At 38.1% G+C, this 22,920-nt stretch overlaps 1 protein-coding gene across 1 annotated transcript; it reads left to right on the top strand.

Annotated features, from left to right (window-relative positions):
- Positions 1 to 346: 346 nt before the first annotated feature.
- LOC142635749 (S-locus-specific glycoprotein S13-like) lies at positions 347 to 17,462 on the top strand. The gene is made up of 5 exons (XM_075809851.1): positions 347 to 455; positions 505 to 1,606; positions 1,898 to 2,017; positions 15,749 to 15,932; positions 17,283 to 17,462. The coding sequence occupies exons 1-5, from the start codon at positions 347 to 349 to the stop codon at positions 17,460 to 17,462; spliced, it is 1,695 nt and encodes a 564-aa protein (XP_075665966.1).
- Positions 17,463 to 22,920: the final 5,458 nt, after the last annotated feature.

The raw sequence follows: 22,920 nt of genomic DNA, 5'->3' as shown, positions 1-22,920 counted from the left end.
CTAACTGTTCTACTCACATGAGGATAGAGCCGTCGTGTTTCGGATAAGTGATGTATGTTTCAATGGGGTGGGGCTCTTACAATTGGAATTCCCGGTTTAACATAATATAAAGGATAGTGCATGTATCATTGAGTCATCAGTCTGCTTGCAAATCCCACACCTGGGTTCCACATCTACTCTTCAGTTCCGTAGGTTCAGAAGTGTTCCACATCATCTTGGACCTCCCAACCTCCCATCACCCATTACCCAACTTTCATGCATCGAATACCAAGTCTTTAACCTTATCTACTCAGCCTCTTTTCCTAGTTAGCAAAAAGACCTACCTACAATCATACTCGTCATGATCATGCACTTTACTAAGGGGTTTCTCCCTCTACACATATTGCTTGTATTCCTTATTCCCCAGTTTGACACTTTACAAGACACCTTAACCTTCAGCAAACCCATCAGAGATGGTGACCTTTTAGTCTCTAACAGAGAAACCTTTGCACTTGGTTTCTTTAGTCCCGGAGAGTGCACCAACCGCTGGCATTTGGTTTTATAAAGCTCCTGAACAACCCGTGGTATGGGTTGCAAACAGAGACAATCCTATCACTGATAATTCCGGGGTTCTCTCAATTGATCTTCATGGAAACCTAGTACTCTATGGTGAGGATGGAAAGCAACCCATTTGGTCCACAAATATTGTCATAAATTCAAAAAACACTATCACCCTTGCTCACCTCAGTGATTCAGGAAATCTCGCCTTGTTTCTGAATGAAACAAGTGAGGTGCTATGGCAAAGCTTTGACAATCCAACTGATACATTTCTTCCAGGCATGAAACTTGGGTTGGATCGAACGATCGGCCTAAATCTAATTCTAACATCTTGGAAGTCCAGAGATGATCCAGGAATTGGGAATTTCTCCTTCATTCTCAATACCAATAGCTCCTCCCCAGAGTTGTTTTTGTACAAAGGTAACATTTTGTGGTGGCGTTCTGGTCATTGGAATGGTATTGGATGGAGTGGAATACCAACACTGTCAAGTAATGATTCGGTCATGAATTTCAATTTATTTAACAACCATTATGAGACTTCTACAATTTTTGGTTTACGTCACCCGGGCGTATCATTATTCTCAAGATTAGTGGTGAATGGATCTGGATCAATTCAACGCTCTGTGAGTGCAATTTCAGATCAAGAATGGGACATTCTTGGGACACTGCCATTGGACCGGTGTGACCATAATGGGAAGTGCGGTGCATTCGGTAAGTGTCAAGTTCAAAATGGTACTGAATTTGAGTGCACTTGTCTACCTGGGTTCGAACCAAGATCACCAAGTGAATGGTCTGCGAGAAATGCGACGAGTGGGTGTGTGAAGAAGCATGGGAGGGCATCCATTTGCAAGAGCGGTGAAGAGTTTGTGAAGGTGGAAAGTGTGAAGCTTCCGGATAGTTCATTTGCACGAGTCGATGAGAAGCTGAGTTTGAAGGAGTGTGAGCGACAATGCTTGGAGAATTGTCCTTGCACGGCGTATGGAGGAGTGGATGTGAAAGAGGAAGTTGGTTGCTTGAGATGGTATGGTGAATTGATGGATACAAGAGTGTTGGATGGGGGCCAAAATTTGTATGTACGTGTTGATGCCTTCGAGTTAGGTACATGACAATTTACTGAGACATTATTTTAGGCAATTTTTTATTTTATTTTTACCATACATGCACACAACAATATCACTCTTTTTTTTTTTTTTTTAATAAGTGATTTTGTAATTGAGGCATGATAAAAATAATATTGAGAGTATGCTTATTTAAGGTTGATGTTATTATAATTACAATTTATCGTCTTAATTGTAAAAATAGTTTTCAAAAATTGTGCACCACTCTTGTTGCATAAATGGAGAAATTTTCTTGTTTCCAGATCATTTCAAGGGGTTCTTTGCCAACAAGAGGAGGCAGGCAATTATGGTAGTGGCTCTGGTTGTAACTTCATTACTAATTTGCCTCTGTGCTCAATGTTTAATAAAGAGGACAAGAAAAGGTATGCGCAATTGGTTAATAAATTAACTTGTGAATTATAAGAGTGATACTGTCCTTATTATAGACTAGCAAAGTGCCCCTGCGATAAGATTATAAACTGCCGTGTGAAAAATTATGTGCTGAAATTTTAATATGATATATATGTATCTTGCCATGAAATATGCGTATATTTTGAAATATTAAAATATTATTATTAAAAAATATTTTAGTTCTCAGCTGGGGTCATATTGTGAAGTATGTTGAACACATCCACCATTTTTAAATACAACTTGTTTCCTATGCATGTTTTACTGTGCTTGTGCTTTAGGCTAGTGTGTCTCTAAAAAAAAAATAAAAAAATCAATTTGTTTTGACAGCTTAATGGGCTGGGCTTCGACTTTACGAAGGACAACTTTTCACCCAAAAAATTTTAAATAAGACTCTCACGACTTTGACTTTGACTTTTTTTTTTTTAAATAATCTTTTTGACAGTTTTTGTGGAGAAGAGTGTAAAGTAAAAGAGGTGATGATGAAGATCAGGTGATGAACATTATTCTTAGTGGCTTCAAAGAGCTCTATCAAACCTATCACCTGGCCTCCACCTCTGCTGATGACTTTGAAATCGATTGGGCTGTTGCACTCTCTAAGGAGGACTCCCGTAAGCTTTCAATCATGCCCTTGGATTTGGAAATTCTCAAGGCCATCTCCTCTTTGAAACCTTATAAAGCCCCAGGAGTGGACGGTCTTCATGTTGGCTTTTTCCAGCACTTTTAGCACATTCTTGGATCATCAGTCACTAAAAAAATCCCGGCTGTCTTGTCAACGAGGCGAATTCCCTCATATCTAAATCATACCTTGGTGACTCTTATCCCAAAAAGAAGTGGTCTGGAGGTTCTTGGCCATTTTAGGCGAAGTAGTCCTTGCACATCTATTTATAAAATGGTCTCAAAGATCATTGTCAACAGAATAAGGCCCCATATGCAGTACTTAATTTCTCCACTCCAAGCTGCCTTCATCCTTGGAAGAAAAGGGCTAGACAACATGATTATAGCCCAAGAGATTCTGCACTCTATGGAAAGAAAAAAGGGAGGGTTGTCCACTTCAATTTTCCCTCAAATCTCATTGCCATCATCATGGATTGTATTTCGTCAACTACGGTATCCATGCTCTTCAATGGTGGTAAGCTCCCTACTTTCAGCCCATCTCGGGGTTATTTGTCAAGGAGACCCACTATCGCCCTACATCTTCATTATGTGCCTTGAATATCTTGGGCTCCTTGTCCATGGAAAAACTGCAAATAATTCTTGGAAGCCCATTAAAGCATCTAGGTCCGGCCCAGCCTTCTCCCATCTATTTTTTGCAGACGACCTGATGCTCTTCGGCCAAGCTACTCTCAAGAACAGTGAGGCAATTGATAAAGTGCTAACTACTTTTTGTCAACTCTCCAGGCAGAAAGTTAGCAAGGAAAAATCTAGAGTCCTTTTCGCAAAAAACACTCCTAAAGATACTAGAAGAGCAATTTGTGGTTCTCTAGGCATGCTAGAAACCTGAAAATTTGAAAAGTATTTAGGATTCCCGCTAAAATTTGCTTACTGTGGTGCTAGGGATTTTGATTTCATCATCCACAAGGTGCAAGAAAAACTAGCAGGATGGCAAGCTAGCCTCCTTTCCCTTGCTGGTAGGAGGACCCTTATCCAGTCTTTGTCAGGCGCTATTCCTGACTATGTCATGCAAGGCGTCTTGCTTCCAAGTAAAGTTTGCGAAGAAATTGATCATGCAAATAAGAATTTTCTTTGGGGCTCAACCCTTGAAAAAAAGGAAGATGCACCTAGTGAACTGGGACACTATCGCTCGGCCTAAAGACCATGGTGGGCTGGGTATTCTTCAAACAAGACCGCGGAATCTTGCTTTTATTGCTAAACTTGATTGGAAATTGTTGTCTGAGGACCACTCCCTTTAGGCACAAGTTTTAAAAGCAAAATACCTCTCTAGCAATACTAATAGGAACCCATGGACATCTAAAGGCTCTTGCTCCCGCACATGGGCAGCATGTAAAGTAGCAAAGCCCCTTTTGGACAGCGGAATAAGGAAAGTAATTACCACAGGTGCCTCTACTTCCCTTTGGTATGATAACTGGACCTCTCTCAGCCCTCTAAGAGCCCAATTAATTGGCCCTCTCAATATTGGAGAGGAAAACTAGCTTGTAAATCAAGCCATTTACAATTATGGTAACTGGAACCTCTAGCTCTCCTTTGATCTTCTGGATAATTTTATGAAACTCATCCAAGCTATCCCCATAAATTTAGCTTCTCAAGGGGAGGATCTGATCGCTTGGGCCTTCACTAATGATGGTAACTTCTCTCTTTAGACTGTTTACAATGCAGCAAAAGGTTTAAATGCTTTAGACTGTTTCTCTCTCTTGGATATGGAAACTTAAAGTTCCTCCAAAGCTCACTCTTTTTATTTGGCTTTGCACTTATAATAGCATACATGTGAAAGAAATTTTGGGTTCAAGGGGTTTAAGCCTGGATCAGCGCTGCGCCATTCGTAAATCTCACACTGAGTCCATAAGCCACATGCTCAGAGAATTCCCCTATTCTGTCAGTATTTGGAACCATCTTGGCCCTCCCTCAGGTCTGTACAACTCTTTTGACCTCCCTCTATCTGATTGGATGCATGACAATTGCTCCTCTGTTTTGGTCTCTCGGCACCGCGGCATTCCTTGGTCCATCCTCTTTCTTTTTGGTCTTTAGTCCCTATGGACTAATAGAAACTGTGTCACCTTCCAAGCTAAACATCCAAATTGTGTCTCCAACAATATTGATGCATCCATCATCATCCATGGCCACGCTGGTGCTGGCGGCCTTCTCTGAGATTTGAATGGGAATTAGGTTCAAGGTTTATCAAAACCTTTAGGCACTGCAACGGTTCTAATGGCTGAACTATGGGCTTTGTGTGATGGGCTCTGCATGGCAAGACAACTTAATATATATAATCTTATAGTAAATGTGGACTCATCTAATGTTGTCAAGCTCATAACCACCTCATCTTCTACTAATAGACTAACCTGACCATTGGTAATTAATATGTGCCATTGACACGTTCAATTAACTAATATTTTGACATAAATATTATGCTACTTAACAAAACTTATGGTCTCGAGGATGAGCCTCTGTTTATATATATATATATATATTGAATTTATATATATACGTTCTCATTGTGTTTTAGGCTTTGTTAGAATTGAAGGAAGAGGAAAGAAAAGAAAAGAATCTTTCCTTTGTTTGTTTAAAAAGGAAAACAAAAAAAGAAAGGAGAATGAGAGGAAAAAGTCTTCTGTAGAGTCCATTATTTTATTGGGAGAAAAAAAGCTTTAGAGCTTTACTCGGTAACTACCTGCTTTATTGTATAGCTATTACATTCTGACACGAGTCTCATTCTGTCATTTACTGATTGATTTACAAATTGGGCTGGGCCTGTAGGTTGGGAACTTGAGGTAGCGTAGGTTTTATAGAAAATGAAAAGAAGAAGTAATGACGGGGCCCAAGTACTACATACTTATTTCCCTCCACCAAAAAAAAAAAGACGTTCTACATACTTATCTTATCTAACTTTTTAAAAAAAAAATATATATATATATATATATATATATATAAGTTTACTATTAATTTCTTTGTTTCTTTATATATGGAGGTGGTCCACCACCTACATCCATAATTCTATATACTCTATATATTTATCTTCTTCTTCTTTTTTTCTTAGCATATAATATTTCAATTGTTAAAAAAAATTATTTTTTGAGAAAATAAAATAAAAAATAAATGTACAACTCTATTAAATAAATTTATAATTAAAATATATTTAGAGATATAAAATATTTAATTTTATTTAAAAATTTTAATCATAGTTTGAGATAAATATTGTCTTAATGTTGACTGTTTTTCCAAATGGATATTTATTATGATATTAATGATTTAAATTTAATTTCAAAACTAAAAGTTTTAATACAAGTTTTTTAAATAGATTGAAATATTCTAATCAACGTACTAAATTGTATAATAAGACTATATATATACTTTTCAAATGCTGTATTGCTTTCAAAATATTACTAGAAATACTTGTTACATTGCATCTTGAACAATGAAAATTTTGAAAATAAGAATTGATAAATTCTATAGTGACAATCGCAACTATACTAAGCGCCGATGAAACTATAGCAGTGTTTTTAATATCTATAGTTGTTGATGTCGGGCCACGACCAGATGGTGAAATCGTCGCCAGGTCTTCGTTCGACCACCTATCGTGGCGACGCTCCCGCGCGCGCGGGGCCTATTAGAGGTCCCTCTCAATAATCGACGTGGCTCACGCAGAGCTTTGGGTGCTCTCTCTCTCTCGGTGGAAGAAGGTAGGTCTACCTTTGGTGGTGTGGCAGGAATCTTGTCCAAATTTTAAGGGATTACATAAAGTAAGTGAAGTCGCCACCAATCATTGGGTTTTTCTAAGGTGTGATTGGTCACCTGTTTCTAGTTGATTTTATTACCAATCCTAGGCTAAGAAAATTGGCATTTTTCCTAATCTAATGTGGATGGAAAAAAATCTTGATTCTTGAGTCCGGAAGTTTGGTTACGTGTAGGGAAGGTATTAGGCACCCCACAATGCCTGTCCAAGGACAGTCATTTGTTTTTATAAAACCTTAATTTTCAGAGATTGACAGTAAAAACACGATTTTGGCATTGGCTTTCGGTGCTTTGCATGCATGGGGCTTTGAGGTTTGGCTTTTGAATGGGGGTGGTCCCTATCTATGCTTTCCTAAGGCATTCGGGCAAACAACCAGATTTCCACAGCAAAAATCTAGTAACATGTCACCTTACTTTCCTGGCAGAAATTAGGTATCGTTTTGCCTTAGGTAACATGGATTGTGACAACCACACTACAAGGAGCGAACAGGTATACATATACATACATCATGCACAATGAAAGCACACAGAGCAGGATAGTAAATGCCTACATCCCTAGAGCATGACCCAAAATATAGGTGCAGGGATATAAACAAGGGTCATCATACTTTAAAGATGAGGATGAATGGTACATGACATGATATACCTAATACAACCCATCTAAGAGAGAAAGGAGGGGAAAAGGAAGGGGTTTAATAGAGTACATAACCAAATGGGAGAATTTAGACCCCTAAATCTACTGAACAAGGCCGCTTGTCTCACACCTATATGCTTGCATTTGCGCCCTTTTTACTTGCGCTTGGGAGACCGTACCCTAGCTCCAAGCGTCCTTGCCCCATGTGCATACATGCAAAGGCAAAGACAAGAAACCAGTAGACAAGCAATGGAAGGAAAGATGCAAAGAGCATATGAAAGAGGCATAAAGTAGATAAGCATGATAGACATGGCAAGCAAGGGAACAAGGAAGCATGCAAACAAGCGAGAAAGCAAAAAAGCAAGGAAGCAAACAAAAGATGGTGTTAGCAAGGGACAAATGTAGGTTTGGATCGAATGTCCATAACTTCATTGTGTTGAAGTATGGACGACACACTAGCAAGCAAGACTCATGCATGGACATGTAAGCAAGGGTGTAAAGATGCATTGAAAGCCAATGGGTGGCGCAAACAAGCATGGTAAGCATAGCATTGCACGGAGCGAAAAAGGGAAGGGCACGCACGGAGCAACCTGACAACCGGAGATGCCTCCCAAGTGGCTACACCCAAACAAGGCCTCATGGGCATTGGATGTAACCACACAACCACAAACCCCCTAAGGGCATCAAGCGTGGCAAAGCCTAGAACTAGAGAGGCTAGCACAAGCATAAAACATATAAGCAAGCAAGTATAGACATACAAACAAGAATGATCCAAACCCTTTGATGTGGGACAAGGTGTACGGATGAAGACCAAGATCGTAGGGTCAAGATTGAATTCAAACCAATAGGCCAAAACACAAGAAAGAGAGACAAAAGTGACAAAAGGGCTACAATAACACATGGCATGACAAACATAGCCTAGGTCTATGCATAAAAACATGGCATGAAGCACACAAGCACATGGAAGATAGCACAAAACATGTAGGGAGCATAGATCTAAGCATGTGGGCATGTGAAAACATATATCTATACATATAGGCATAGAAACATGCATACAAACATGTAGATCCTAGCACCTAAAAATGGAAGAACATGAATTTAAGTATATAAACATGTGAAGACAAGTATCTAATCATGGAAACATACATATAAACACATAGATCCAAGCAAGACATAGCCATCATACAAGCATGTGAGCATGTAACCCTGACATCACCATAGAGTAAAAAGAGGAACAAAGCATGGGAAAAGATGGCATAAAGCATAAAACATATAGATTGAGACAAAATAATGTGTGAATAAGCATAAAAACATGCGGATCTAGCCAAACAACACATGAGAAAGATAGATCTAGGCACAAAAATATGGCATAAAGCATAAAGCACGTAGATCAGGACAAATAACATGTGAACAAGCATAGAAGAATATGGATCTAAGCTAAAAACATGCTAGGAACAAGATACAGTAAGGAATATGTCAAAGAAAGCAATAAACCATGTTATTAAGGCAAAAAGAAAAAGAAACATGCTAGGGAAAAGATTTAGAAGGTTAGGGGTGTGGATAGTAGCTAAAAAGCTACATCCACACCCCTAAACCCCAAATCCAAGATGTAGAACCAAAAAAAAGAAGATTGGGTGAAAGAACACTACCTTGTATTTTTGGTGAAGAAGGAAGAATCAAGAGACTTTGATGTGTTTTTTTGTGTGTTTTTTGGAAGAGAGAAAAAATGGGTGGAAAATTTCCAGTAGAGACCAAAACCTCCCAAAAGTCTCTTTCTTTTTTTTGTCTAGGGGGTGTCTGGGGCTATTTATAGCCCTGATTCGCTTTTCAAGGAGCGACCCTTGTAAGGTCACTAGCTTGAACAGTCCTTTGATCGGATTGATCTTGACACCTTTGGAAAGATTTTGACTTCCTGATTTTGAGAAGGTATGGAACTTGAAAATCTAACTATCAGATCAAAAGTTATGGCTCCAGGAAGTTAATGGTGCATCGATCGATGCGTTAACCCAGTTCTCATGAGATCTCAGTCTTTTGAACTCCAATTTTGACCTTTGAATAGTCGTTGGAATGAGAATTTGATTATCTTCACAATGACGTTGGTTTCAACCCGTTTTGACAGTCGAATCAAAATTAGGGTTTTTGGGCCCACTAAGGGTCAACTCCGGGTCAAACTTGCTAAAAGTCTCCGAGAAGCTCGGGTTTGATGTATGATCATGAAAAATGTCGTTTTGTGAGGATTTTGATCTTGTTTGACCCTCAGTCAACCTAGGGCTGACTAGGGGCGCTTTGGTCATTTTGGCTAAAAATGGCACTTTGAGTGCTCCGGTGTCCAAACCGGTTGTGCCACGTCATTTTGGATGTTCTCACGGCCCCATGGAAAGAAAATAACTTTTTTGAATTTTTCGGGGCCCAGCACGCAAATCAAGGCAAATAAAATATGGTATCAACAATAGCGACATTTTGTAAGCACCGCTATAGCCCTTGTATTTTGTAGTGAGTATCATTTTATGTATGTAGATATCATTAATTGGATGGGACAAGTATTTTAACTTAACTAGGATCTCCTAATGTTTTCAAGAAAGAAATTTAAGGGTTAAGTCAGGGTCTTATCTGTAATTATAATTTATGTTTTCATTACGATTAAGAAGACAATTAATTCATCTCTTTTTACCTTGAAATCACCTTCATATATAGTATTTTAACTTAGGACAAAACTTAGGTTCAGTACATTAGATGTTGTTCTTTAGGTTCCCCTCTTAAGATTCAGTCATATGGCTATTTAATTAAAACATATACTTTCATCCCATGAGAAAAAATCCAAATGGCAAAATCTTAACTTAACTAGGATCTCCTAATATTTTCAAGAAAGAAATTGAAGGATTAACACTGGGTCCTATTTGTAATTGTAATTTATGTTTTCTTTACAATTAAGAAGATAGTAAATTCATTTCTTTTTACCTTGAAATCACCTTCATATATAGTTTTTTTTTTTTAGAGAGTTTTAACTTATAGCGTCCACTTCTAATGATAACTCTTTATCATCAAACCAACTAATTAGTTTTTGGTGAAGGTGAAAATCAAATCTTAGATCTTTTATTCAACCAATCGGGAAAATTAGACCAATCTCCTATAAACGACTAAATTTCTTAATTCGAAATAAATCAAACAAGTAAAATAGTTTCACAAATGCGAATTTGTATTGAATATGTGGTACAATTCTCTGTGATTACAAAAGAGTGATTCTCTGATTTGATCTCCTTGAAAGACTTGTTGATTAGAATTGTAATAATGCAAATTTGACTTGAACACAAAATATTCTTCAATTTGGCTGAGAAATGAATCAAAGATCTTTGAAATGGAATTACAATGAATCTCTAGCTATGAGTTTGTTAAAAATTCTTTGTTCTTCGTGTTCTTCGTATGTTCTACGTGTTCTTGGTGCGTTCTTCATCTTCGATGGTTTGTGGTGGAAGTTCTTCGGTGCTTCAGAGGCTTGAATATGTAGAGCTTCGTTGATTTGTTGAGGTTTCTAGAGGCTTTTGAGCTTGATTTCTGTGAACTTTGAGATCTAGGCAGATAGTTTGGATGATTCAGCTTCGAATTTTCTTTGATTTTGATTTTGAAGTTCTTGAAGGCTTTGAGGCTTGATTCCTGCAGAGCTTCTGTACTTCTAAGTGCTTCTGAATCTTATCTGATGCAGCTTGTGCTTTAGATGGCTTGGTGTCCTCTTAAATATCTTAGGAAAGCTTCTATTTATAGGAGTTTGGGGTGGGTGAGCGACACGTGGCAGAGTTTTATTGGTGACACATGTCACAGCCTGATTGGTCTGCTTATATCATCGCTTACACGTGTTGGATTGCTTGTGTCATAGCTTACACGTGCAAGGCTACTTATGTTATCGCTTACACATGCTGATGCGTTTTATGCCCTTATTTCAATGACACTTGGCAAGTTTTCGTTGGTTTCTAAATAGTGATAGCAAAACCTAATAGTAGTACGTGGCATTTTGTAATTGGTTGTATTTTGTGGACTTGGTAGTATGATGTGTCAGCTTGTGATAGGTCGAGAATTTTCCCTCACTACAAATGCCCCCTCGAGACTTGTTCATGCACACAGTTTTGGAGTGTGGTGAGTGAAAGAGTCTTGAAAATGGATTTTTATACTTGACTCTTCAAGTGAAGTAGTTGAAGGTGGTGGAGCTTTTAGCGGGATGAAGTAATTTCAGAAGAGTAGACTCGCCCATATGAAAGGCTTTGATGAGACTGAATAAGGGTCTACGAGTATTTGAATGTACTTGTGTGACCAAGCCTTCTCAGTAGAGGTTAAGTCGAAGTAATTTCAAAAGAGTGTTCCATGGTACTTGGAGTGCGTTGGTGAGGCTGAAAGTTATTTGCAAGAAGTTAGATGTACTTGCAAGATTGAATCATTTCAGTAGAGGTTAAGCTGAAGTAATTTCAGAGGAATATTTTGGATCATTGGCGGTGATCACAAGGTGTGGAAGATGGAGGAGAAGTGAGAATGTTGGTTGGCTATAGCATGCTGAGTCATGGGGCTAGCCTCGCATTTTTAAGAAATCCTGGCAAAGTTATTTCCGAAGAATATACTTTGGATTACAGCGAGGACATGTGGGAGAGTGGTTGAATGCGCATGTGTCATTGTTTCACTCAGGTTAAGTTGAGGTAATTTTAGAAGCTTATGGATTATGGGTATGCTAATGTTGGTGGTGAAGAAGATAGAAATGAAGATGAAATGAATAAGTGAAACATATGACACCATGGCCCTATCCTTATACGTTGGGGACTCTCTGGTGTAGATGTTTCTGGGAAGTACACATTGGGATGCGGGACTGACTACATGTTGAATAAGGTCCGACAACAAGTCGTTGAATGCGCTTATGTAACTGGGCCATGCTGACGGACATTAAGTTGAAATAATTTCAGAAGTATATTTTCTGAAATTCTTCAAGCTGATCTTAAGTTGGAGTAATTCCTAAAAGTGTGTTTTGAGGTACCAGCAACAATGACTAGGCCCCACGTTAGTGGGAACATGGAATGAGGCTTTGGTGACCATTTACCAACACCAAAGGCTGATTTCTGATGAGCTGGTACCTTGGAAGTCATCATAAGTGTTGGATGGGAGACAATTTGTAGGATACGCCAACACCTTTTACCACCTTCACCTAATGCCACTTGTTGAAAAAGCACAAAAAATGGAAGGTGGAGCTAACTTGTGATCCTGGTTTTAAAAAACAGCCAAGTTACTGTTTGTTCCAAATCGTTGCTTCTGCTGGGAGACCAAGCAGTTGGAGAGAGACTACGGGATTCCTGATCTTAGGTACAGGTATCTTTACTGGACTTAGATTTCCTAGCTAACCAAGTCTAAGGAAGCATGGAACAACAATGCAGACCTTGTTATGGGGTCGTTAAGTGGGGAAACAAAATTTGTTTGGATCCTAAAATAGTGATGATGTTGTGAGAAGGGTTTCTACTGAACCATGAGAGGGTTGATTTCAAACTGATTATGAAGCGATTTTGGTTGCTAGGAGTTGAGAATGATAAGGCCACAGTGAGAAATGGTTGTGAGAATGAGGATTTGAAAATTTGAAAGAAGCAAATCTTCATTTCATGATTCAGTGTGTTTTTCTTGGTGAGTTTTCAATGAATCTAACCCTTCTATTTATAGCAGAGAGATGAAGAATGGTAGTTGGGTAGTTGAGAATGGCGGATGAGACTTTTTGATTAGAATGGTGGACGAGAACGGTAGGCACCGAATGGAAATGGTAGGTTGGAGACTAGTAGGCACCGAACGGAAATGGCAGGCTGAAGTAGTGACCCAATGTAATTTCAAGTTTAAGACATACTTGTGAGAGTTCATCTGTTCTTTGAAAGGGGAGCATTGATGAAGTCTGGAGGATAACCCTGAGGGAACCCAAAGTAAGTGGATGAATCTCCAATTTTAATTTTGGGAGCTTGAGTTTTGGACACTGCTAGTACTTCAGAGAAGTGGGTCAAATTGGTGGTTTCCAAGTTCAAAACAAATAAGTGGATTTCAAAGACAAAGTCTTTGTGAAAATCTGAGTAGGACAAGCTTTACTCAAGCAACCTGATTCTTGGTTAAAGTTCACATCAAAGCCAATAGCTGTAGAATCACACTATTTGAGAAATTTTAGATTCTCAAATGAATAAATAGACCCCAAAATTGGAACGTACGGGAAAAATTGGGTAAGACGGGTCCTTCTTGAAAATTTTGACTTTTGGTCAAGATTTATGCAAAAGTCAACTTCCTAGAAATTGGACCGTTGTGCAATTTCTGAGTCTCAGTTGAAGAAACAGATCCCAAAATCAGAATGTACATGAAAATTTGAGTGGGACAGGGCCATTTTGAAAATTTTGACTTTTTGGTCAAAGTCAAAGCTCCAACTTGGTCAAAACATTTTTTTTTCTTTTTAAATTTCAGGCAGTTCGGGTCTGGGTCAAGATGAACGAGTTAAACCGGGTGGTGACGTCATCCATGTTGTCATAGCGTCCGCCCGTGTATGCGCGTGAGAGAAGTGTCGGCGCGTGAGAGCGCGTAGCGGAAGGAGCTGCACGTGTTGCTGAAGGCAGCCACCACCGAATCTTTTGGCGGCGCGTGGAGGCGTGTGCATCGCTTTTCGGGCCTAAAATTTTTAGGTTTTGTAGATCTAAGGCTGTAGAAGGCCCTTATAGGGTCAGTTTTGTGCAATTATGAACAAATGTGCACAGTTTTGAGGGGCTAAGCCATTGGTCATCGCGAGTCTGTCGCGGTGCGTGGAGACGCATGGTAACTCTGTTGTTGATGGTCTTTCTGAGTTTTGTGAACCGAGGGCCTATGGATCTAGTGGTGGCTTCGGTTTTGTAAAAAGTTTCTCAGATTTGCGCAGATTTGAATGAGAAATCCACGGGTCGTTGGGAATTTTGTGGCCACGTGTAGCGGAGCATTATGGCTTTATGGTGGACGTCTTTTCTGGGTCTTTGTTGTTCGAAGTCCATAGAAGATCTCTGTGGGTTGATTTTTATGACATCTTGTTAGAAGTTTTAGAAATCTGGAAAAGGAGACGGCAGGCATTGTTGAATTTGTTGCCATCTTAGTTTTTTCTGTGGTTCTGGCATAGTTGAAATCTCAAGCTTTCAAGTTGGTAGCACAATCAGTTTGAACAATGAATAATGCTAGAGATACAAAAATTTTTACAAACTGCTAATGTGGTGAGTAATTGTTGGTAAATGAAAAAGTGATATTAATGGTAGACCTAGATACAAACCAACAAGAGGTTGACCACATCAACATTTTGTAAAAAATGTTGAAAAATAATTTGTGGCGATAGCATTACTCTTGAACAATATGCGGACTAGAACTTCATCCCAAGTCTAGTGCAATAAATTCTTTCTGAAAGTACGGTACTTTGCCTTTCCACAGCTCTCTGTTAGTTTCCAAAGACTCCTATATAAAGCCACCCGGGGCATGCACTAATTTTGTACAATATGCTTTCAGTGGGTAACGCAATATAAGTGTAAAGAAACTGTCTTTTTACTTCTTTTTATTTATTTATTATTTAATTGTTATTATTATTATTATTATTATTATTATTTCACTCTTTTTTTTCATTAATAATTTTTAAAATTTTTTTTTTGTCTCTACTAATCATTTTTTTTTTTTTTTTAGGTATCATGATGCTCTTTTTCAAGGATTCGAAGATTGGTTAAGAACTAGCCTCGTTCATTTGTAAGGAGAAAGATGACAAGGATGCAAAGGCTACGACTTTTATTGTTCGTCCGCCCATAATTGGAAGATTTTCCGAGAGATGGGGCCATAACTCTTATTCTCTCAATTTGCCGAAATGGTCACAGGTTGTTCCCCCTGATGGCGGCTCTAACTTGGAGGCAATCATCCTTCTTACTTCGCATCACAAAATTGTCGCCAAATCAAAGCCGCACAACACTTTGGGATAAGAGATAATTGCAAAACATGCCAACTGGGATTTTTCCTTTAGCATGAACGGAGGGCTTTCCTACTTCTCCCTTTATTGGGATTGGCTAGAAGATGTGCTTGGTCAGTGTAAACACCTCTTTGATGCGATCCACCTTTACACTGCTGTCTTTGCCTCCCTGTTCACATATGATTATGATGAGAATCTCATGAAGGCGTTGTGTGAGTGTTGGAGTCCGTTGACCAATACTTTCCATATCTCAATTGGGGAAATTTCTTTCACACCATGGGATCTTTCCATTCTTGGTAGACATCCTTGCACAGGTGCATTTTATGATGAAGTGGTACCCAATGTGCAAGAGCTAGATGGAACCAATGACCAAGGATGACCTTATCTACCATACAGCTGTCGCTACCTTTTCATGGCGTATCATCACCTTCAAAATCAGATGAAGAGACAAGGGAAAGTGAGTGTTTATGATTGGATTACTTTTTGGTATAGAGGAAACAACGGGTACCCAGCTCCTAGAAAACCAGCGAGACGGGCAACCATTCCCAAGTGTAGTTAAAATAACCTTGGCGAGATAAACGAGCATGGACCATGGTCTGATAAAGAACACGGGGTTTTTGTAGATCTTCAAATTGAGGGTGACTTAAAGGAGGAGACTTACTTATCTGTACTTCTTTTTTGTTGACTGTGCACATTTGTCTTTCCTAGTAAGGATCCGAATAGCATCCGTCCCAGCACTTTCAAGATCGCTAGTTCCAAGGCCAATGGTCATTCATTCGGTCTTGCTCCCCCAGTATTGGCTAGCATTTATTGTGGACTTAACACCATTTCTTCCTCTCCTACTCTAAGCAAGTCTGGAGCTAGTTTTGCCATTCATTATGTTTACGCCTGGGTAAGTCATTTTTTTAGAAGCAACCGCATCACCCATGACAAACTATCCAATCCTTTGATGACTAAATATTCTGGTGTAGGTTATGCCTCTCCGTTCAGTGAATTGTCGACACAAAAGAATATACGAACTGCCACCGACTTCTTTTGGCACGAAACTGCTTTCAAGAAAAGCTATGATTCATCGACAATGATCATTTATCCATTCAGAAGTTAGACTACTTTATGAGCCTTCGCTCAGGGTACTTGTCACTTCGATGTGAAGACCAATACGTTTTAGAAGCATATAGTCCTCACAGATTCAGTCGGCGCTTTGGATTTCATCAAGGCATTGCAAGTGACTTAAAGGAAGAAATTCATACAGGCTCTTTAAAAGATCTATACCAATTCTACCAATCTTTCACTTGCTACAACACATTCCAAAGTACTCATTTAGGCTTTTGCGTCAGACTTTGGAAGCCAGGTCAGACATAACTACAAACAATGGTGGGAAGGAGTATGTAGAAATGATTTTACCAGAGGAACAGATTTTCTAGCTGAAATGGCCTCCTCCTCTGTTAAATCACCGACGTCCAACAAATCTCAGAAGGGGAAAAGGGAACCAAAAGACTCATACATTCCAAAACCCTTGTCAAAGTTTGCACGAAGTCAAGGTATTAAAGGTTCCTTGTTGTACCAGTTAGGGAGGCCATTAAAATTTCTAATAAGGAGGTGTGTAGTGACTTTGACCACAATTGGAAACATGTGAAGTGTCCAATAAAGGGTGTTGATGTGGGGACTTCTATTGATCATGCGCATCTTCTTACAAATAGTGAGTCTTTTACCTCGAATCCATCTACGAAGAGTTTGGATCTCAAGAGGTGTAAATTTGCCGATGCTAATACATTGTCCAAATTTTCGATTAAGACAGAAATGACACCTCTATCATCCTTGCAACCGACCAACCCTCCGGAAGTCTCTATATTTTAGGCCAAGGCGCATGTTTCTTCTGTGAGTAGGAAGGGGGCTTCTATGCTAGGAGATGTTCTTCTAAATAGGTTTTTGAATCTTTATGTAGACAACACCCTCCCACAAGCTGAAGTACATGAAATTTATAGTGGGGTTGAAAGTCTTGGAGTGGACCCTTAACACTTGCGCGAAAATGTTGACCAATATTGCGAGGGTGTTGCAAACTATTTGAAGATGAAAAAAATCTCTGAACACACGACCAAGTCCTAGTATCTTAATTCGACGTGAGGTTGAAGTTGAATTCCTCTTTTCTAAAGCATCTTATGAGAAAGCATCTTTAAAGGCCGAGCTTGATACTATTAGATTAAGGATTGCTAACCTATAAATCGAGCTTGTCCAATTAAAGCAATCATTGTCTCAAATTGAAACTCATCAAGTTGAACAAGACGATGTTGTGCAAGCCTTAGAAGAACAACTTGAAGAAGTCAAATCTGCTCCTGTTCTTGAAGACCAGGATATGGAGGCTTTAGAGAAGATACGATCCCTTCTGGAAGACAACCGTTCTAGCTTGAAAGACTTGAAATGAATGTCGTAATCTTTTTGTTTTAGTTCCTTTCATACATGTCATTATGCTTTCCCATGTACTATTTTCCTTTTGTCAATCAATAAAGAAGACTTTATTCTCTGAAATTAGTAACAGATACTAACTTGCTTACGTACCCTTGAGAGGGATCAAGTCGTTACGTAGTTCAATATATTTTTTAAAAAATTTATTTTTTGTTTAATGATTTTTTTCTTTTTATTTTTTTATTTTTTACAAAAAGGGAGGGCTCACGTGTGTAATCCTCGCCCCACACCCCACGACATTTCATGGGTACCAATTGCGTAATAGTGGGTATCACTTCTAATCAAACCCGAGACCTTGGCCTCAAGGGCGACATTGGCATCCAGCCACTACACCATACTTGCAAATGGTGACATAGAGTGGGATTAATTTCTCTTTATTTGTACACTTTCAAAGGCAATGGGAAGACATCATGTACCCTTGTAGCGCTATAGTGGGTAGTTTAAGCTCTTACCAAGGAGCAGTTCTACAGCATCAAATGCAGGATGTAGAACTTGCTTTGGACATAATGCATAGTCTGAAGGAGATGTTTGGTGAGCAAAGTTGTTCTGCAAGGCAAGAAACCATGAGGCAAATTTATAATACCAAAATGGCTGCAAGAAGTTCAATGAGAGAACATTGTCTTAGGATGATTGCTAGTCTGAACACATTAGAAGTTTTAGGTGCCGACATTGATGGAGAATCCCAAGTGGATATGATACTCTAGTCACTACCAGAATCATTCAAGGAATTCAGAATCAATTATAATATGAACAAAAAGATTTATTCTTTGTCTGAATTAATGAATGAGTTAGTGGCGGCGGAAGGCATCCTTGGTACTTCTAGTGTTGAAGCCAATGTTGGTGAAGCTTCTACTTCTCAACCTAAGTCGAAAGGCAAGGGTAAGAAGAAGAAGAAGAAGAAGAAGGACTTCACTAAGAAAGATGGTAAACAAATTACCTTAGGGGTTGCCAACAAAGGAAAGAAAACCAAAGGAAAGTATTTCCATTGTGGTGAGAAAGGACATTGGAAGAGGAATTGTCTAACATTCAAGGCTGCCAAGAATAAGGGTATGAAAAGTTCATTTCTTCTTGAAATATGTTTGGTACAGAATCCAACAGATTCCTGGTGTGTGGATTCAGGTTGTACTAATCATATCTGCAATTCTTTGTAGGGATTCCAAGAGACCAGAAAGTTGAATGAGGGAGAACTATTTCTTACTTTGGCTGATGGGAGCAAGATTCCGGTTGAAGTTGTTGGAGTGTTTAATTTGTGTTTTAAGTCTAGAGTTTTAATATTGGAAGACTGTTTGTATGTACCTAATGTTCGTAGGAATTTAATTTCTGCAACTTACTTAAGTAAACATGGATATTGTGTTATCCTGAAAGACAATGTTGTAATAAAGAAGGATAAAGTGTTTATCTGTTCTGGCAATATTGTGGATGGTCTTTATATTTTAACTCCTGATAAACATGAATTATACAATTCTAAATTAGATAGTAGCTCTCATGTAAAATCATTAAAGAGAAAGTTTCCTCCTACTAGTGATGCATATCTATGGCACTTGCGTTTAGGTCATATCAATTCAAGTAGGATTCAAAGACTAATCAAAGATGGACTTTTATAGCCCATGGACTTTGATGGTTTTCCAGTTTGTGAATCTTGTTTGGAAGGTAAGATGACCAAACAACCTTTTAATGCAAAGGGTAGAAGAGCCCAAGATTTGTTAGAACTAGTACATTCAGATGTATGTGGTCCTATGTCAATCCAAGCAAAAGATGGCTATGAGTATTTCATTACTTTCACTGATGATTACTCTAGATTTGGTTATGTGTACCTAATGAAATAAAAGTCCGAAGCCTTTGAAAAGTTCAAAGAGTTTAGGGCTGAAGTTGAGAATCAATTGGGTAAACATATAAAGGTCATTCGGTCTGATCGAGGTGGCGAATACGTTCTTGGTGATTTCAAGGATTACTTGACTAAAAATGGAATTATATCCCAGTTGACTGCACCTAGAACTCCACAACAAAATGGTGTAGCAAAAAGAAGGAATAGGACTCTTTTAGATATGGTTAGGTCGATGTTGAGTTATTCGACTCTACCAATTTCTTTTTGGAGATATGCCTTAAATACTGTAATGTATTTTCTGAATTTAGTACCTTCAAAGTCAATTCGTAAAACACCTGTAGAGTTGTGGAATGGGCATAAGCCTAGTATGAGACATCTCCACATTTGGGGTTGTCCAGCACATGTGTTGAAAGTAAAGTCTAACAAGTTACAGTCTAAAATAGAAGTGGTATTTTTTGTAGGGTATCCAAAAGGAATAGTTGGAGGTTTATTCTATGGTCATAAGGATAATAAAGTGTTTGTTAGCACAATGCCAAATTCTTGGAAAATGACTATATGAATAATTTTACTCCTAGAAGTAGAGTTGTCTTGGCTGAAATGAATGAACCTGTAGTTGAACAACTAATGGATGAAACTAGGAATGATGTGACTGTATTAGATACACCACAAGATACTACTCATGAGATGTCTAGTACACAAGTGCCTCATCGTAGTGGGAGAATTATTCGGCCTCCTATAAGATTCATAGGTTTGGGAGAAACTTATGAGGCTATCTCAGAAGAGACTGAATCGGATCCTTACACTTATGATGAAGCAATGAATGACATAAGTGCACATCATTGGGTCCAAGCTATGAAATCTGAATTGGATTCTATGTATTCCAATCATGTATGGGATCTTATAAGGCGCCTAACGGCATTAAACTTGTTGGTTGCAAATGGGTTTACAAGAGGAAGAGAGTGATAGATAGAAAGGTTGAAACCTTTAAAGCAAGACTAGTGATAAAAGGGTATACACGAAAAGAATGTATTGATTATAACAAAACTTTTTTGCCAGTAGCCATGCTTAAATCTATCAGAATTCTCTTATTTATTGCTGCTCATTATGATTATGAGATTTGGCAAATGGATGTCAAGACTGCATTTCTTAATGGCAATCTTGAAGAAGAAATATACATGTTACAACCAGAAGGTTTCATAGTAAAGAACCAAAAGCATATGGTATGCAAGTTGAATAAGTCCTTTTATGGACTTAAACAAGCATCTAGGTTATGGAACATCAGATTTGATCAAGCAATCAAGTCATTTAGTTTTTAACAAAATCTTGATGAACCATGTGTATACAAAAGACATCGGTTAAAGTTCCTAGTACTTTGTGTTGATGATATTCTACTCATTAGGAATGATATAGGGGTAATATCATTGGTTAAAGTTTGGTTGTCAAGCTAATTTGATATGAAGGACTTATGTGAGGCTAACTTTATTTTAGGGATCAAGCTTTGGCGAGATCGTAAGAATAAGATGTTAGACTTATCACAAGTTGGATATATAGATAAGGTCCTAGAACGGTTTAGCATGCAAAAATCCAAGAAATGATTGCTTCCTTTTAGACATGGAGTTCCTCTGTCTGATGACCAAAGGTCGAAGACTTAAGAGGAAAAAAATATGACGAGACAAGTTCCTTATGATTCTGCAGTGGGAAGTCGCATGTATGTCATACTTTTTATTAGACCAGATATTTGTTATTTAGTTGGCATGGTCAGCCGAGAAAACATTGGCAAGCTGTAAAACATATTCTCAAGTATTTTAGGAGAACGAGAGATTATATGTTTGTTTACCATAGTGCGGATTTGATTCACATTGGCTATACAGATTTAGACTTTCAATCAAATCTAGATTTCAGGAAATCCACTTCAGGATGTGTTTTCACCTTAGGAGGTGGAGCCATAAGTTAGAGGAGTGTTAAGCAATCTTGTATTGCAGACTCCACCATAGAAGCCGAGTATGTTGCTGCTTGTAAAGCAGCAAAGGAGGCTGTTTGGCTCAAGAAATTCCTTTCTGATCTTGGTGTTATGAGAATGAAGCAAGTTCCCATCACATTGTTTTGCGATAATAGTGGAACGGTTGCACAATCCAAAGATCCAAGGAATCACAAGAAAGGAAAGCACATTGAGAGTAAGTACTACATCATTCGAGACATTGTTGCTCGTGGAAATGTTATGGTAGCAAAGATTGAAAGTGCAAATAATCTAGCAGATCCTTTTACCAAAACCTTGCCTCAAAGGACTTTTGAGTCACATTTGGAAGCAATGGGAGTTAGATTAGTCCACAATAGTCTTTAGGGTAAGTGGGAGATTGTTAGGATTAATGCCCTTAAATCCTATTATATGATGCTATGTATGATATTATGTATGACATGATGTATGACTTAATATTGTGATTGATAAAGTTATTTTATTATTATCTAAAATAATGGTAACATGAATATGGGACATTATCATATAGTCCATGAGATGCATTATATGTGATTTATGTGAAAAGTCACAGAAGATGTAAATCACAAGTTCTTTATAAACTCAGAATTTATAGTTCGTAGTCAATGATGAAATTGGGCATTTTATCTGCGAAGACTATAACGTATCAACTAAGATGATTTGTCTTGATAATGGAAGTAGAGACTTTTAGTTGATATGTTGATATGTTTTAAGAGTTAAGACATATTGAACAAGACCACTATGAGATTTATTATTCTCCTAATGACTGTCAAATGAATAATAAATCTCACGACTTTTATTTGCATGAACTCTTAATCTTGAGAGAATAATGGACCTGATCATGAGGTGTAGGTTGCTTTGATGTATCAGGAGTGAGTTTCAAAGTGACGGTCAAAACCTCAGTATGTTGGGCAGCCACATTTAGTGTTGATGGAACATATATTCTCAAGATGGAATTCATAGTCTTTTGATGGAGATATAAAATATTCCCTTGAGATAAGTTTAATAGGTTTAGTTATTCAGAGAGTTAGGCCTAACCACTTTAGTAAGAAATTACTAAAGTATATATTTATGAAATTGAATTTCATAAATATATAATGAATAACTTTAAAGGATTAAACTGGGTACTCAAGGATAAGATGTAATAATTTACAAAGTGATAGTCTACATTTATGACTTTGTGTTACTACGAATATTTTATGAAGGGGTTACATGTATAATAAAGTCTTGGGATATAATTTATTAATAAGGCCTAGAGTGCAATTATATTTATATAGTGGTATTAAATATAATTAATAGTAACTTTGGACTTGTCAAGAGTTGACGGAAAAGTTCAAGGTCCATTGGAGCTAGTGTCTTATTGGTCCCACTCCAAGCCACACACTAAAGCTCAATTGAAAAGGCCCAATAGGTCAGCCCAATTAGATAATCTGTTAGTTATAAAGAGAGAAACATACACAATTTTTATAAAGGAAATAAGAAACGGTGTGTGAGAGAGTGTGAGACACACTTTCATTCTCCCTTAAAAACTGATTGAGAGACCACACATCTTGGGCGTAAAGTGGAATTGGAGTGAAGATTAAAAGTGTTTCCAAGTGC

The sequence above is a fragment of the Castanea sativa genome, chromosome 5, assembly GCF_040712315.1.
Source record: "Castanea sativa cultivar Marrone di Chiusa Pesio chromosome 5, ASM4071231v1".
Taxonomy (NCBI): Eukaryota; Viridiplantae; Streptophyta; class Magnoliopsida; order Fagales; family Fagaceae; genus Castanea; species Castanea sativa.
Note: the sequence above shows the minus strand (reverse complement) of the source record. Positions and strands in the feature narration are given on the sequence as shown.

What these genes read in the sequence shown, in the direction of transcription:
- LOC142635749 (XM_075809851.1), top strand. Translation starts at nt 347, where the DNA reads ATGCACTTTACTAAGGGGTTTCTCCCTCTACACATATTGCTTGTATTC. An exon ending in TTGGATGGGGGCCAAAATTT is followed by an intron (nt 1,607 to 1,897) that starts GTATGTACGTGT and finishes TCTTGTTTCCAG; the next exon opens with ATCATTTCAAGGGGTTCTTT. An exon ending in TTCATTATGTTTACGCCTGG is followed by an intron (nt 15,933 to 17,282) that starts GTAAGTCATTTT and finishes GTCCAATTAAAG; the next exon opens with CAATCATTGTCTCAAATTGA.